The sequence below is a fragment of the Ricinus communis genome, chromosome 1 (assembly GCF_019578655.1).
Source record: "Ricinus communis isolate WT05 ecotype wild-type chromosome 1, ASM1957865v1, whole genome shotgun sequence".
NCBI classification, from domain to species: domain Eukaryota; kingdom Viridiplantae; phylum Streptophyta; class Magnoliopsida; order Malpighiales; family Euphorbiaceae; genus Ricinus; species Ricinus communis.
Window position 1 is genome coordinate 16,306,604 of NC_063256.1, and position 17,400 is coordinate 16,324,003.

A 17,400-nucleotide genomic window follows, 5' to 3' on the forward strand; every position below is an offset into this window, starting at 1 on the left:
AGTGCAAATAACTCATGAGTTCACATTTATACATGTTAAAGACTAACTCAAGAGTTCAAGAATCTTAATATAATAACATTCTTTCATCAACTCTTATATAGAATAATAAGAAAAAGATGAGTAGACATTTTTAAAATTTTATAAAAACTCACCAAAGTTGCTAATTCTCATGGCATATGACGTATAAAGTTTAATCGAAGAAATATTCTATTTTCCTCCCCCACACTTAAATTTGACATTGTCCTCAACGGCATTGCATATATAGAAACAAAGAAAAAAAAGAGAGAAAAAAGATAGAATACTCCCCTAGAATTTTACAATGCATAGTAAACATGAACTTGAATTCCAATCTCCACCATCCAAATCTTAGAAGCACACTTAAACACACATCCTTGATAATTATAAAAGAAATACATAATTAAAGAATTAAGAATAATAAACTATCCTAAATATACTAGCAAGATTAAATCCTAAGATAATTAAATGTTAGGTCCTAATAAATAAATATAAATCCTATAACATAATTTAAAATAAAGTCTTAAATCAATGATATGACTTTTTAGGTGGAGGAGATGGATATATATTTAATTTTTAAAGAGTATTTTAACTTAAAAATAACTCATTTTTTCATTATAATCAATCTCCAATTTTTTGGATTTAATTATTTTAATTTTCGTCCAAAAATAGCCAAGAATTTAAAATTTTTGCACTTCTCAGCGGTCCGTGGAATTTTCAAGCCCCGCGGAATACGTCGTTAAGCTGCTACCGCGTCTGCCTACACTGCTAGCCCATTCTCGTGTGCTACCTGCCTATGTTGCGGGCCTGTTCTTGCACTCTGCCTGCCTATGCTATGGGCCTATTCGCGCGCACTGCCTGCCTACACTGCGGGCCTATTCACGCGCACTACTTGCCTGCCGTGACTCGCGGGCGGCTTGCTGGTGCCGCTACTGCACATCTCATGGCCTTGTCTGCGGCATATGGCCTGCGGCTCGCAGCTCATGCTGGTGTGGGTGCTGCTGTGGCTACCTCCCTCGCAGATAGCCCCGCGACCCACGGCTGGCCCTACTGCTGCTGCTTGACTGCTGCGGGCCTGTGTGAAAATTTGCTGCCGCAACATGGCTCGCTCAAAAAATAATTTATTTTTAAAGAGGTTTAATTGTTTCACATGGAGATATATTGCCTTTTAGGGATCAAAGAAGGTAAGAATGCTTACTTTTCCATCATAAGCCTACAAGGTAAACATAAAATAAAAAATTAAAAATAAAAATAACTTAAATGCAGAAAAATAAATATAAAAATACAATTGTTAAGTTTATTGTCTATAGCTAGACATTCCTGATTATGCTCGTAGGAGGCATTCATCCGCAGATCATAAGCCATTCCTTTCAAGTATGGCTTCATACTTTTAATGCGAACATTTAAAGTGTCACGAAAGCTCTTCTTAATTAAGAATAAAATATCATTATATAATTGTTCATAAACAAGAGAATCTAGATAATTATATGAACACTTATCAATAGTAGATTTAGGAGATAAAATTAGAGAATCAAACACTTTAAATTTTATAGTTTCTCCTAAAACTATCATGGTAAGTTTCCATCATGCACATCAATCACAGTTCTAGTAGTGGTCATGAAAGGTCTATCAAGGAGTATAGTTTGCTCTTTATCCCTTGTTGGTGTATTTTCCATGTCAAGTACTACAAAATCAACAGGAATTATTAACTTACCTACTTGTACTAGGAAGTCTTCCACTGTACCTGTAGGATATTTTATCGATCTATCAGCAAATTGTAGAGACATAGTGGTAGGCTTCAACTCTCCCAAGCCAAGTCGTTCATACATCGAATAAGGCATCAAGTTGATGCTTGCCCCCAAATCTAACATGGCTTTTGTATCCTTTTTGTTACCTATTGTAATATCAATGGTCCTACCAGGATCCTTCATCTTGTGGGGTAACTGATGTTGAAGCATTACACTTGCTACTTGTACTTTTTCGTTGTTCGCATATCACCTTTTGTTGGGTTCAACTCTTCAAATAATTTTACTTAAGCTGACTTATTCCTGATAACGTCTAACAAAGATAAATTAGTATTAACTTTAGAGAGCATCTCAATACTTTCAAATTTTTTTTTATCCTTTTTGCTCTCTTTGGTTGGTTTAGAAAAGGAATAGGTGGTCCATAAGCCTAAACTACCTTATGAAATTTATGTCTAGAAAATGCTTTCTTTTCTTTCTTCTCAAGCCTAATATTAGGCTATACTTTTTCTTTCTTTTATATGCTTTCCTTATTGATTTGCACTAATCCATCATTTTTAGGTGTACCTGCATAAGAAGAAGAATTTTTTTCAGTTTCTATAGCAATATTATCGACAACCTCACATCTTCTAATAGTAGTAATGGGATTAATTTATTCAGGTTAACTTGATAGTTTCTCTTTATTGAGCTCTTCAACAATTTCTCCCATTTGAGCTTCTAAATATTTCATTGAAGCCTCAATAGAATCTGTCTTTTTCTCATTCCTCTCCATCCTACCATGAGAAGCTATCATAAATGATTGAAGTGTTTCTTCCAAACTTGGCTTCCTTTGTTCATTAGATCAAAGAGTTTGTTTTTTTATCTTGAAAGAAATGATTAAAGTCCCTTTGGAATTGAGAATATTGGACTTGGTAATGAGGTTGATTTCGGTTTCTTAATAATTATGGTAGGTTTTGGATATTGTATTTTCAAGAAAAACTTGGATGGTTTATCCAACCTGTGTTATATGTGTTAGAATAAGGGTCATTCATGGGATGCATGGTTGGTAAGAATCCATCAAATTAATTTGGTTATACATGTTTCCTCTGTGATTATCAAAAGATGAACAAACATTAGCACCATGACCATAAATACTACATACCTTATTATTTGGTGAGTTTTTTCGTTGAAGTAAGCATTTTAACTTGTTTAGTCAATTCAGTCAATTGCATGACCATCTCACTACTAGCTACTACTTCATTTACTTCTACTCTTTTTGTCCTCACACTCTTTTGTTGAGAATTAGCTCCTGACATCTCAAAGATGTCATAGACCTCATCAGCTGTCCTTTCTAATATAGCACCCCCAGTTGCATTATCAACCATACATTGATATTGTTGTGTCAACCCATCATAAAATAATTGGTTGATTATTGGGAGTGGGAACCCATGGTGTGAGCATTGTAATAAAAGCGATTTGAAGCGATCCTATGCCTCATGAAAAGATTCAACACTATTTTATTAAAAATTAAAAGTTTCAACTCTTAATTCTTTGGTCTTTTGATGTGAGTAAAACTTACTCATAAACTTTTGATAAATTTCTACCCAAGTTCTCAAAGAATTACGAGGTGATGGTTGCTACTCGTGTTAGCTACAATCTAAGGCAGTGTACCTATCGATGCAGTCTAGCACTAATGGCGAGTATCAAGGTCGTATTCCTCAGGAAAGCGAAAGCCCAGAGTTACTTCTTTGTTCTTTGTTATATTAACCTAAAATGGATGATGAATAAATTCTAAACTAACTATTAACTACGAGCTAAGTTCTAAGGGAGATGCAGGAGTAATTGATAAGTGAAATAATCAAGACAAGAAGACAAACCCAAAGGGAATCTAAACTAGTTGGCATCCGAACAAAAGATAAAGGATCGTTGAGTCTAATTATGCTACCCGTGGACGAATTCTTAACTCAATTTGGTTTCTCTCTCGAGATAACCGAATTCCTAAACCTAATAACCTAAAGTTGGAATCTCTTCCTAACAATTGATTCTTAAATTAGCATTAAGCTTTAATCCGCCTCTATTAAGCTTTGTTAATTCTTAATCCGGCTAGTTAATTATCCTTATCTCTAAGCGATTATTAACCAGTTCTTGTTATTCAAAGTTCCAATTGCCAAACGGATTTCTCAATCTCATAAAGCAATCTAAACATCACAATTCACAACGTCTCATGAATAATGCATAATCTTATTCATACTGAAAACAAGAAGACTACAAAACCAACTCAAACAATCCAACAATATAATATCAAGCCAACATAGTAAAGAAATCCCTATGGATTAAATCAGTCTAGCTAAACATGTTCATGTTTAAAACAATCTAGAAAATCAATTACAATGAAAGAATAATGAAAATAAAACATGTACACCCTATTCTCTCGAATTGGATGAACAACTCCAAATCTGGATCTACACTTTGATTAATCTCCCAAACTGCCTCTTGAATTGCTCCACTACTGTTTTGCACTCGAAATCTTACGATTCTGGGATTTTTACTCACTGCAACTCTCTCTCGCACTCAGTATTGTGCAGAAACCGAACCAGCCACTAGGGCTCAATGTCACTCTTTCTCTTTCCCCCTTTTTCTTAAGAAAAACTCATTTTTTCTTATATATTTAACTCAGCACGGCCGTGTTCAAGGCCGTGGTGGTCAGCATGGCCTTGACTCAGGCCGTGCTCAATGTGTGCAACGCGGGCTCTTGTCCGATCTTGATGAATTCTCGTCCGTTTCCGCACGTATTGATCTATAATTGCTTAGACACCGATGATGGTCCTATAAATGTTCCTGAAATGCAAAAGAACATAAAAAAATGGGTGAATTGAAGTGTATAGGTGTAGATTATGAAGAAAAGGTTAAGGCTCAAAAATTGGCTAACTAATGGAAACATAAGGTGGTAGGCTTTTGGTCAAATGTGGGGAATCCTATATCGCCCAAATCATCTCATGGTATTCACAATATTCATGTAACTTCAACACGCATTACAAAGCAAGTTCTAGAAGCAAAGTTAAGTACAATGCACACTCAAACAAGAAATATAAAGAGCATAAGCATAATGAATGCTCAACTGGCTAAAAATCTCACTTTCAGGTGTGGTATTAGGTGCAGTTGGTTCGCAACATCATTAATTGAATCATTATTTAAGAAACACATGCATATGATATTATCAACGTTCTAAGTTAAAATTCGACAATTCGAAAAATAATTAAATAACACCGGTTTAACCCGGCAGGGTTGATGTGTAAAACACCATAAATTGTTTTCCAAGGACAATGAACAACAAAGAAAAGTAACTACAATTCTATAAATCAAGTCATCAATCAGCTCAAAATTAGCATACTCAAGTGCATAAAAACACAATGTCCTAACATCTCCTAAAAATACACAACACCTAGCCATAGCAATTAAAAATCCATATGAGAGATTAGGGTTTACCCATAAGCACCCCACACTTGAAGAACACACTGTCCTCAGTGTAAAATGTTATGGATACCCCGCATGGAATGCTCAACTAAGAGAACAAAGGCAATACAATCCAAGTGCATGACATGTATGAAAAATAAAGTAAATAAATGCAGAAAAATAAAAAGATCTAGGGGACTGCCCTGATCATCCATCGAGGCTGATGTTGTGGAAATTCAGTGCCTCCTCGGTAGAATCTGAAAATAATAAAATAAAGAAATAAAATCAAAACTGAAAATATGAAAACTAAAACTAATAAAATGTTTCAAAACAAAAGGTTAAAATATTAAAGATTAAAGATAAAGTTTGGGGTGCCTCCCAAAAGCGCTTCTTTTTTATGTGATGAGTCTTCTTAGCTGGACTCATGGTGAAAGGCAAATGGGCGTGATCGACGACCATCCATCCTTCTTCCAAGCAAATGTCTTCAAGTATCCGCTTAGAGGGATAATCGTCAATTTCCTCTTCCGACTATCAAACAAGGCCGCCAATATGATGGGCAAGACTAGCTCCTTGTATAATTGGATGTAGTCATGATGCTCTAGGGGCTCTTCCAATTTGAAAGCTGGAGTTTCAACAATTGGAAGGATCGATGGTTGGGCAATCTCTTCGGGGAGTGTCGATGGTTTTCTTGATCCCCGGCTTGGTTCACTTGCTAGGAAAAACTCGAGCTCCTCCAAGACTTCTTCATTGGACAACTCGTGCTCATCTTCCATCATCGAGGGGACTTGTGGAAAATCTACCAACAATTCGTCTAATCGCAACTCAAAGCATCATCAATCATACATTCCAGGTTGGTAGTCTTTCGGAGGGATCATGTTTGCCTCTTCCTTTTCTGGTTCTATCTCCATGTTCAAAGAGTCGTCCTGCACATAAGCATCATCGTCAAACATAATAGATAAACCAGAAAAATTCTCACCTGAACGCAAAGTGATGGCGCTCAAATGTTCCTCGGATTCAGCAGCGTTTGATGGAGTTCTCAATTGCTCTTCCGCTAGTAACTTGAAGATTAAGCCTACTTGATGCTCTACGTTGTTAATCGAGGCTTGTTGATCTTCAACTATCATCTCTGTTTGTTGGAATCTTTCCTCAAGACTTGTTATGAACCTCATCATCAGCTCCTCTGACACTAACTCTTCATCTTGAGTTGAAGGTGCAACATTAGGCTGCTGATGTAGTTGCTGAATTCCTAGTGGTTCTTGGCCATCTAAGCTCCATCCAAAGGGTGAATGAGTGCTCCACTCTTGATTGTAGGTGCTTCCATACGAGTCATTTGGCCAACTTCCCGTATAATTCACCTGTTCACAGTTATAAGAACAATGAGCAACATCACTATACAATGGACAATCATTACACACATGTAAACCACAACAAAATTCATAAAAGACTTGAGATAAAAGGATAGGAGAAGAGAGTTGATCGGTAACCCTGCAAAACGATTCCACTCGACCACCTAAAGATGCACGGGCATCCCAATTTTTAGCACTCTCTTGGTTCCTAATCCCATTTTCCAATGCGTCACACAAAGAGTTTGATTTTAGCATTGAACCTCCTTATCATTCACTATCTGAATCATAAACTTAAGCTAAATAAATATGTACAAATAAAATAAAATAAATAAACAAATAAAAAATAAAAATCATAAAATAATAAGAAAGAAAAAAAAATGGCTAAATTAACAAATAGCAAATTTCACTCTAGTTTTCAAACAATTCCCCGGCAACGGCGCCAAAAACTTGATGGTTGCTACTCGTGTTAGCTACAATCTAAGGCAGTGTACCTATCGATGCAGTCTAGCACTAATGGCGAGTATCAAGGTCGTATTCCTCAGGAAAGCGAAAGCCTAGAGTTACTTCTTTGTTCTTTGTTATATTAACCTAAAATGGATGATGAATAAATTCTAAACTAACTATTAACTACGAGCTAAGTTCTAAGGCAGATGCAGGAGTAATTGATAAGTGAAATAATCAAGACAAGAAGACAAACCCAAAGGGAATCTAAACTAGTTGGCATCCGAACAAAAGATAAAGGATCAGTGAGTCTAATTATGCTACCCGTGGACGAATTCTTAACCGAATTCGGTTTCTCTCTCTCGATAACCGAATTCCTAAACCTAATAACCTAAAGTTGGAATCTCTTCCTAACAATTGATTCTTAAATTAGCATTAAGCTTTAATCCGCCTCTATTAAGCTTTGTTAATTCTTAATCCGGCTAGTTAATTATCCTTATCTCTAAGCGATTATTAACCAGTTCTTGTTATTCAAAGTTCCAATTGCCAAACGGATTTCTCAATCTCATAAAGCAATCTAAACATCACAATTCACAACGTCTCATGAATAATGCATAATCTTATTCATACTGAAAACAAGAAGAATACAAAACCAACTCAAACAATCCAACAATATAATATCAAGCCAACATAGTAAAGAAATCCCAATGGATTAAATCAGTCTAGCTAAACATGTTCATGTTTAAAACAATCTAGGAAATCAATTACAATGAAAAAATAATGAAAATAAAACATGTACACCCTTTTCTCTCGAATTGGATGAACAGCTCCAAATCCGGATCTACACTTTGATTAATCTCCCAAACTGCCTCTTGAATTGCTCCACTCTGTTTTGCACTCGGAATCTTACGATTATGGGATTCTTACTCACTGCAACTCTCTCTCGCACTCAGTATTGTGCAGAAACCGAACCAGCCACTAGGGCTCAATGTCACTCTTTCTCTTTCCCCCTTTTTCTTAAGAAAAACTCATTTTTTCTTATATATTTAACTCGACGGCCGTGTTCAAGGTCAGAGCACAAGACGGCCTTGACTCAGCCGTGCTCAATGTGTAGCGGGCTCTTGTCCGATCTTGATGAATTCTCGTCCATTTCCGCACGTATTGATCTATAATTGCTTAAACACCGATGATGGTCCTATAAATGTTCCTGAAATGCAAAAGAACATAAAACATGGGTGATCTGGGAATAAAAGCATAATAATTGCTAAGAACATACGCAAAAATATGCAAGCAAATATGTGTAAAACTATGCTCATCAGGAGGCAAGGTTATTAACCAAGCCTTTGCTCTATCTTTCAATGAATAAGGAAAACACCTCATTCTTAGTTGATTCTTATTAAGTCCAGATATTTGAAAAGTATGAACTATGGCATAAAATTCTCTAATAAATGTTAATGCATCCTCACTAGGCATGCCATAAAATGAAGGAAGCATGTTAAAATAAATGTTCTTTAGTTCATAATTCATAGATGCATCACTTAGAACTATGCATGAAGTAATGTTACTAATTATAGGCCGTGTATAATCTTTCATAGCCATTCGCCTTTCAGCTCCTACTTCTCTTGGTGGGTTTGCCATGATATCAACTTCTTCTTTTGATTCTTCTTCTAGTTGTTTCCTACTAGGCATACAAAACAAAAGGAAATTTCAGATTTAACAAAAAACATAAAATAAAATTTACAAACAAAACAAAAACACATAAACAAAACAATTACAAAACACAAAACACACAAACAAAAAAGAAACACATAGATAAAATAAATCACAAAACACAAAGCAAACTAATAAACACAAGACACTTTTGATAATCAATCAATATAATAAATTTGGACACAGTTCCCCCGCAATGGTGCCAAAACTTGATGTGTCTTTTTTAGTACTCACAAGTGCACGAACCGTTCCTATAGTAAGGGTAAGTTCACCGCGAGGTCGATCTCTCAAGGAACTATAAGGCCACTTATTATAAAGACTAATTATCAATACAAAACAATAAAAGTAAATCTAAAACTCTAAATAAGTATGTTGAGAGAGTAATATTCATAAAGTAAAGTAACTAAATAATAACTAAATATGCAATGCAAATGCAAATGCTTATGATCTAAAACTATATGCTAAAAACAGTATTTAGTCTAGCCATTTACTTAGTAATCTCATTGTTTTACTTTAAGCCTAGATCTAATGAATGAGATGGTGATGTGCATTTTTCTTGAGCTGCTAAAGGTAATGATGCAACCTAGATTTCTTATACCAACATAGATTAAAGTAAAGATGATGTTTCTAATACTTTTAACCTAAAATTTTTCATAATAAATATTATTACTAAATTGATATGATGGTCAACCAATAATAATATATGAGACTAATATATGAAGGTAAAGAAACCATTCATTAAATAAATAAATAACAAGATTCATACAAAAGTAAAAAGGCTAAACTAAACACTTATGAAAACTAGTCTAACATATTTAACTCAATGATCATGGTATTAAATAGGAAGAAGATATACCCTCACTCTCCACTTTTTGAAAATTTCCTTAGATCTAAAAAGAGTAATAAAAACTAAACTAAAATATTTATGGAAAACTGTAGAGAATTATGGAGAGAATAATGGTGAGTAGGTGTAAAGAGCAGATGGGAGAAAACTCTCCTCCCCCAAAATGAGATTTTGCAGAGATATTTATAGAGAAGAGTCATCCTCTATATAAATCTCCCTAGAGATAAGTATACTTATATAAGTCTATCTAATAGATAAGACTTTAAGTATCTTTATCTCCACCAAATACTATCTCATAAATAACTCTTAATATAAATCCTAATAATTATACAAAATGACTAAAAGGCCTCATGATTAGCAGTCCACGCGTCTTAATCTTGGGCTTTGATATGAACATATTCAATTAAGTTTCTTTTCGATTGTTTAGCTCTATATTTTCCTCTTTTTGCTAATATTATCTAAAAATAGACAATTAAGCTTAAGTAAGGTAAAAGCAGATATTTTCACCATTTTATATATAGAAATATATCATTAAAGCTCTAAATATCCTTAATATCTATATATAATTTAGACCAATCATTGACTCATTCTATTATTTTAATATTATCCTTTAAGTACATAAAATTAATTTTTTTATTTTTTTAATCTTAAAATTTTATTAATTTTATGTGCTTAAATGATAATATTTTAGCCATGAAAGTGCTGACTCAGTCTATTTTTCATTGTCGTCATAATTCACGCCATATCAGCAAATTTGACTGATATGTCACTAAATGCTAAAATTAAAATTACTGTTATATTATAATGCTGAAATTAAAAATTTAAAAACGATAAGCTAGATTTTTTCAAAATTTATTTAGCAATTGAGTCTGTAGTTTTCCATAACTAAATAAGGAATGAGATTTTGAATCATCTCACATTGCTAGGTGATCAAAATTTACAGAAATGGTAAATCAATTTAGTCAATTAACAGGCCTTCAAGGTGTAAGAAAATTATTTCAATATAATATAAGGATGCATTATATTAAGCATGTGCTTTAATAATTTTTTTTTGTATCTATGTATTTTTATAATTTAAACATTAGATGATTGTTCAATTATTTAATTTTAATAAATATATATCGTTCATATGTCAGTTTGATATATAAACATGAATAATAAATTTTTTTTCTCCATTTTAATTCTTTTTTTTTTCTTCTCTACTATATAAATAGCTATCATTTCTGTTCATAGATCACTGTAGAGATTAAGGACTAAAGTACAAGGCATGCTAGAGAGAGCAAATACAAAGGGCAGATGGAGAAATCTATAATAGGCCATAATCGACTCTGGTTTGTCATCTTCATTGCGTTATCTTTCTTCTTTTTATTCCTTTATGCTTTTGATTATTCATCCTTTTTTAATGATTATGATACCAATGGTGTCGCCTCTAAACTCAAATACTTTGCGAATGCCTTCAACACCCAAAAGTCTAATTACAGTTCCCTTGATGATCCTAATCCAAAATCCAATAAAAACAATTTTTGTTCAGGTCGTTACATATATGTTCATGATCTTCCTCAACTATTCAACGACCTTGTTGTTGAAAATTGCACTGCTCTTTATAGATTTTATGACATGTGCCCATTCCTGACAAACTCAGGATTTGGCGTTCAGGTTATTGAGAATCCTGAAGGGATTGTATCAGGACGTAATTGGTTTGCAACTAACCAATTTCTTTTAGAGGTTATATTTCGCACTAGAATGAACAACTATGGATGTTTAACTAATGACTCCTCTTTAGCTTCTGCCATTTTTGTACCTTATTATAGTGGACTTGACGTCGCTAGTTACCTGTGGGATTTTACTGCATCAAGAGATACTTTGGGTGCTGATCTTGTCAAATGGCTGGCACAGAGACCTGAATGGAAAAAATTGTGGGGTAGAGACCATTTCTTTATTGCTGGAAGGATTGGTTGGGATTTTCGAAGGCATGTTGATAATGATAAAGGTTGGGGAAGCAATCTTATGTCTTTGCCTGAATCTATGAACATGACAATGCTGACAATTGAATCAACTGCCTGGAGTAATGAATTCGCGGTACCATATCCAACACATTTCCACCCGTCAAGTGAAACTGAGGTGATTGAATGGCAAAATAAAATGAGGAAACAGAAAAGGCATTACTTGTTTTCTTTTGCAGGCGCCCCACGACCTTTTCTGCAAGACTCTATCCGTAGTGAGATAATCAACCAATGCTTAGGCTCAAAGAGGTTATGTAAGTTGCTGAATTGTGACTCTGGACCAAACAAGTGTGACAACCCTGTCGAGGTCATCAAAGTATTTCAAGACTCTGTTTTCTGCCTGCAGCCTCCAGGGGATTCCTACACTAGACGATCAGCTTTTGATTCGATTGTAGCAGGATGTATTCCAGTTTTCTTCCATCCAGGATCTGCTTATGCACAGTATGAATGGTACTTACCAAATGATTATGCTACATATTCTGTTTTCATACCAGGGAACTTGGTGAAAAATGGGAGTATCAGCATCAATGACACTTTGCTTCAGGTTTCAGATGATGAAGTAACAAGCATGAGAGAGGAGGTTATAAGGCTGATACCAAAGATCATATATGCAAATCCCAAGTCAAAACTAGAGAGTCTTGAAGATGCATTTGACATAGCAATTAAGGGAGTCCTTGCAAGAGTTGAGAAAGTGAGAAAGGAAATTAGGGAGGGAAAGGATCCTGGCATTGGTTTTGCAGAACCAAATTGGAAGCTCAGATTTTCTAGAATGGAAGCTCAACAAGACTGGTCGCGTTTCTTCTGAAATAAAATATTTCGACTCAACATATTTTCTTATTATTGTCTACTGCAATAACTCATCATTATATAATAACACCGTAACACGACTAATTAGAGTTCATAAAAATAAAAATAAAAGTAACACCAGTGCTAGCTTTTCCCGTAGAAATAATTATGGAATGAAAAAATTTCAAATAAGTTTCTAATATTTGAGTCACTATTGTTTTAAAATAATATTAATGTCTAAAATTTTATTAACAACTCTACGTTTTAGTCCGTTAATCATAAAAATTTATTAAAATTGAATATATATATATTAGCCAACAGATTTTTTTCTCCCTAATTTTGAGATACTAAAAGCAATACATTTAATTAAAAAAAAGGGAGATGGAAGTCCAAACATGGATTGCTGGTTAAAGAAGCTTGTCCGGTAAAAGGACACAAGAGCTGCCTGCCATGGACGTTCCAAGATCATTACGAACCGCAGCACCAATGCCATAGCAACCCGAAGCCTCATTATGCAAATCAAACGTATTCCCCAAGCTGCGAATTAGAGACGACCAAGACGTCATATACTACTCTGATACATGCATAAGTTAACTATTGAGTCAGCACTTGCGTCAGTAATATTCTGATTAGAAATTTCTTGTAGTGGCGGGTCCTTCATTATCTACGTTGTTAGTGCCTGGTTCAAGACAGCATCTAAAAATCCGACGTGCGGATTTCTTTGATATAGACTGACTAATCTTCAACTCTATCAACTGATCATCAAACCAATAGTACTCGCACTCACTTTGCTCTATATTTGTGGTCCATTTTGATCCTTATTTCTTCTGGGGTCTCCTTCAGTGATCCTTATTTCTTTCTTATCATATTGGTCGCAACCTTGAAACATCATCAAGAGTAATGGCAGAAGTGAAGAGAATAAAGCTGGGAACACAAGGGCTAGAGGTATCAGCACAAGGACTTGGCTGCATGGGCATGTCCGCCTTTTATGGCCCTCCAAAACCTGAACCCGATATGATCGCTCTCATCCACCATGCCATCAACTCCGGTGTTACTTTCCTCGATACCTCTGATATCTACGGACCCCACACCAATGAAATTCTTCTGGGCAAGGTTTGGTTTATCACTTATTTATTTTTTTTGCCTTTTGTTCTTGCAAATAAAAATGATGGAAAATGAATTTTGAGTTGTGAACTTAGCGCAGGCTCTTAAAGGAGGGTTAAGAGAGAAAGTGGAATTGGCAACCAAATTTGGTGTATGTTTTCAAGAGGGGAAGAGTGAGATTAAGGGTGATCCAGGTTATGTAAGAGCTGCTTGTGAGGCTAGCATAAAGCGTCTTCTAGTTGATTGTATTGATCTTTATTACCAACACCGCATTGATACTTCTATTCCCATTGAAATCACGGTTCGCCCCCTTGTTGCCCTCTCCCCATTGAAATTGTATGTTTAAGATTTGCTTGTTTTCTTATCATTGTCAGGACTTTCCTTTTTGTGTTTGCAAGATGGGGGAACTGAAGAAACTAGTTGAAGAGGGTAAAATAAAGTATATAGGTCTATCTGAGGCCTCTGCTTCAACAATCAGAAGAGCTCATGCTGTTCACCCGATAACAGCTATCCAGTTGGAGTGGTCTTTGTGGTCAAAAGATATCGAGGAAGAGATTGTTCCTACTTGCAGGTGACACATCAATGAATTAACTTTGTTGTCTATGGAATTCAAATTAAATGTAAGTTTAACATGTTTATGGTGTATATAGTATCCTGACTGTGACGCCAACTTTTTCTCAGAGAACTTGGAATTGGAATTGTTGCATACAGTCCTCTGGGACAAGGATTTCTTTTACTAGGGACTAAGTTGGTTGAAACCTTTAAGGAGGGTGATGTTCGGAAGGTTTGTATGATTATGAACATTGAAATTCTCCTCTCCCTTGCACATTTTTCATTCAGATTTTATGCATAAAATGTAGTCCATGTCAGGATCTGGGCTGCTTGGGTTCTCACCTTTCCGGAGCTAGTATAATTAATACAATGTTTAAACAGGAGTAGATAATTGATAGAAATAAAAGAATTCGTCAGGCTTCTAAAGTTTGTTTGTCCAGATTTTCTGCACAAAGTTTTCTTGCTCAATTTTGCAAGCAGTTTCTTAGGAGTTGTCAAAACTAATTCTTTATTATATAAATGAACCAGAGGACAGCATTTACAAGCATGGCATACGCAATTTCTGTTATAGCCCAAATTCAGTACTTTGATTCTCATGACCCCTTGACTCCTTTTTTTTTTCGTTTTTAAACAAGAATTTTTTTTTGTAATTAAATTGCTAGTGTTGTCATGGTCCTGAGAGTTCGACTTCTTGTACATTGCTAAAAAATTTTCACAGTTTGTTAAGAATCCTAGAAGACAGCATTTTGGCATGCTTGCATTAATAAAACCTGTAGAACGTACCACATCATGGTCATTAAGAAGCTGGCCTGTTGGAGGAAACCTGCCTCATCCTCCACTATTTTGCAGTACTATGGCAAAACTGTCCTTGCCGTGTTTTGCTAACAAGTGGGGATGGATATTTCTTCTGTGCAGGAGGATTAGTTTTAAGTCCTTTCCTATGCTTAGCTTAAAATAAGCCACTATGATGTTTTCTCGAGTTGAATTTACTAGTGAGTTTGAAATAAGAATTTTCTATTGTTGCAGTATTTGCCTAAATTCCAGCCTGAAAATGTGGAGCATAACAAACACCTTTTCGAGCGGGTTAATAAAATGGCAGCAAGGAAACAATGCACCCCATCACAACTAGCACTGGCCTGGGTCCATCACCAAGGAGATGATGTATGCCCCATTCCTGGAACAACCAAAATTGAAAACTTCAACCAGAACATTGGAACTCTGTCTGTAAAACTCACACCAGAAGAAATGGCTGAGCTTGAATCCATTGCCTCTGCAGATGCCGTGAAAGGTGAGAGATATGGCGACCGTGTGCCCACATACAAGACATCTGACACTCCACCACTGTCTTCATGGAAAGCTGTGTAGATTGATCACACCAGTATTTCTCTGCTCTGGTTGCTGATAGCACCTGTCAAAACCTTATTCTATATTCCTAATAAAGCTTCTGAGAGAATGGCATCTGCTTAATTACCCCCGATAACTCTGGTCATGCATGCGATTTTCTTTATCAGTTTTGCCTGAGGAAGTATGAAGGTGAAAGCCCCTTTTGGAATTTTCCTGTATGTGTAGCCTTATTGTGACAGGACATAAAGAAAAGTTTTCAATTGTACCAAGCAAATAAATCTGTCCAAATGCTGTAAAGTGTCGAGGATTATGATACTACCTTTATACTAAATCACACATATTAATTAGTTTTATTGCATGTGATGGTTTATTCACCTCTTTATAAAAAAAAAATTTAATTCCTTCGAGTCAGCTAACTATATCTATTATTAAAAAAGAAAATATATGTCAATCATCCAATATATATATATATATTAATTTTTTTTAAAATCACAATATTAATAATAGAAAACGTACAAAAAATACTTTATAATTTAATGCTTTTACACTTAAAGAACGGTAATTTTTTGTGACAAAAAGTATATTATAATTTAATTTTTTTATATTTTTATTACTTTATAAATTGATATTTTTAAATTTTTATAATTTAATATTTATTTTCAATAAAAAACTATTTATTAAGTAATTTAGCATACAGCAAACTACATTAAATTCATGCTAAATAAAATTAAAATATATCTAAATTTTATTATAAATAAAATAAAAGACCTTTAATATAAATTCTAATAATTTTAGGAATATTGTCATGGTAGATTTGATATTAAATCACCTACAAAATGATTATTGAAAGCTAATATATTTTTTATAAAATAATAATGATAAGTAATAATGTATTAAATGCAGGAAAAATAAAATATAAGATAGTTCATTGTTATAAAAAAAACTAGCATCTAACTCAAAAGTAAATTTTTATACTTTTCGCTATAATAATTAAATGACAACATATTTCATTAATAAAAGACAATGCTAGATAATAACTTTGTACAGTAAAATTGGTCAGAAAAAACTTTGTACAGTATAATATATATCATAATGATAAATATAATAATATCTAACAACTGTTAAATTTTTTAAATTTCTAATCTTAGTTTGAAAAATCTATCAGTTATTGCATATTTCACCTTTTGTAAAAATTATACAACCTTAATGAATTTACAATAATAATTCATGAATTAAAATAACATGTAGTTTTATTTTTTTAACCATTTTAGATATGTAATTTTATTTTAGATAAAAACAGGCGTGTAATTGTAAATTATAATAAAAATAAATATTTTCTTGTTAAAAAATTTATTCATAATAATTCAAAACTAATTATTATTATCATATTGTCCATATCTAATAACATGAATTTAGAATTCAATATTTTTCTTTTTATGTCAAATCAATCTAAATCCAATATTTTTCTTTTTATGTCAAATCAATCTAATTAAATCATTGATATTTTCATTATGATATAACATTTTAATAACAAAATTAGGAGTTATATTAAACTCTAAAATCATGTTATTTAAAATAAATATATATATATATATAAATGTATATATATATATATATATATATATATATATATATATAAAGTTGTCAAGAAAATAAAACCACATAATATTCTTTTATATTTTTTCCTTTCTAAAATGAGTTGATTAGGAAAAGATACACTAAATGATTCATTTTTAAATTATATGATTATTGTCTTTTCTTATTTAATTTTTTTACAGAATTATTTGCAATTGACTAAAATTAATAATTACAAGTTAATTAATAAAGGATTAAAAAATGCAACATTGTAGAAGTATAAATATTGAACTGATTACTGTATTCTGGTCTTAAATATTTGTGGTGTGGCCTTAATGCCATTCAAGAGACATGTCGACTCTAATAGTCATAATTTATGTTTTTAGGTCAGAACCGGTCTTCGAGCCGTTCAGGTTATAAGTATAGGGCTAGAGATAGGGCTGCATAAAAATTAATAAAATCGATCAAACTAAATTGATCTAATTCAATCCAAAACAAAAATTATG

At 33.6% G+C, this 17,400-nt stretch overlaps 2 protein-coding genes and 1 non-coding gene across 5 annotated transcripts; all 3 read left to right on the forward strand.

Moving 5' to 3' along the window:
• The first annotated feature begins 3,179 nt into the window (after positions 1-3,179).
• LOC112534785 lies at positions 3,180-3,287 on the forward strand. Its single transcript, XR_003079037.2, has one exon. It is a non-coding gene; the product is annotated as a small nucleolar RNA R71 (small nucleolar RNA).
• A 7,221-nt stretch (positions 3,288-10,508) lies between these two features.
• On the forward strand, positions 10,509-12,460 carry LOC8280971 (probable xyloglucan galactosyltransferase GT14). Of its 2 annotated transcripts, none has more exons than XM_015718847.3 (2): positions 10,509-11,726; positions 11,769-12,460. In XM_015718847.3, the coding sequence occupies exons 1-2, from the start codon at positions 10,827-10,829 to the stop codon at positions 12,336-12,338; spliced, it is 1,470 nt and encodes a 489-aa protein (XP_015574333.2). In that variant the 5' UTR covers positions 10,509-10,826; the 3' UTR covers positions 12,339-12,460. The 2 variants fall into 2 exon arrangements, with proteins under 2 accessions (XP_015574333.2, XP_048225726.1); XM_048369769.1 differs by having other exon boundaries at positions 10,509-11,983; positions 12,078-12,207.
• A 585-nt stretch (positions 12,461-13,045) lies between these two features.
• LOC8280970 (probable aldo-keto reductase 2) lies at positions 13,046-15,672 on the forward strand. Of its 2 annotated transcripts, XM_002518559.4 has the most exons (5): positions 13,054-13,432; positions 13,524-13,724; positions 13,822-13,994; positions 14,105-14,207; positions 15,002-15,672. In XM_002518559.4, the coding sequence occupies exons 1-5, from the start codon at positions 13,220-13,222 to the stop codon at positions 15,338-15,340; spliced, it is 1,029 nt and encodes a 342-aa protein (XP_002518605.2). In that variant the 5' UTR covers positions 13,054-13,219; the 3' UTR covers positions 15,341-15,672. The 2 variants fall into 2 exon arrangements, with proteins under 2 accessions (XP_048225734.1, XP_002518605.2); XM_048369777.1 differs by lacking the exon at positions 13,524-13,724 and having other exon boundaries at positions 13,046-13,432; positions 13,798-13,994.
• Positions 15,673-17,400: the final 1,728 nt, after the last annotated feature.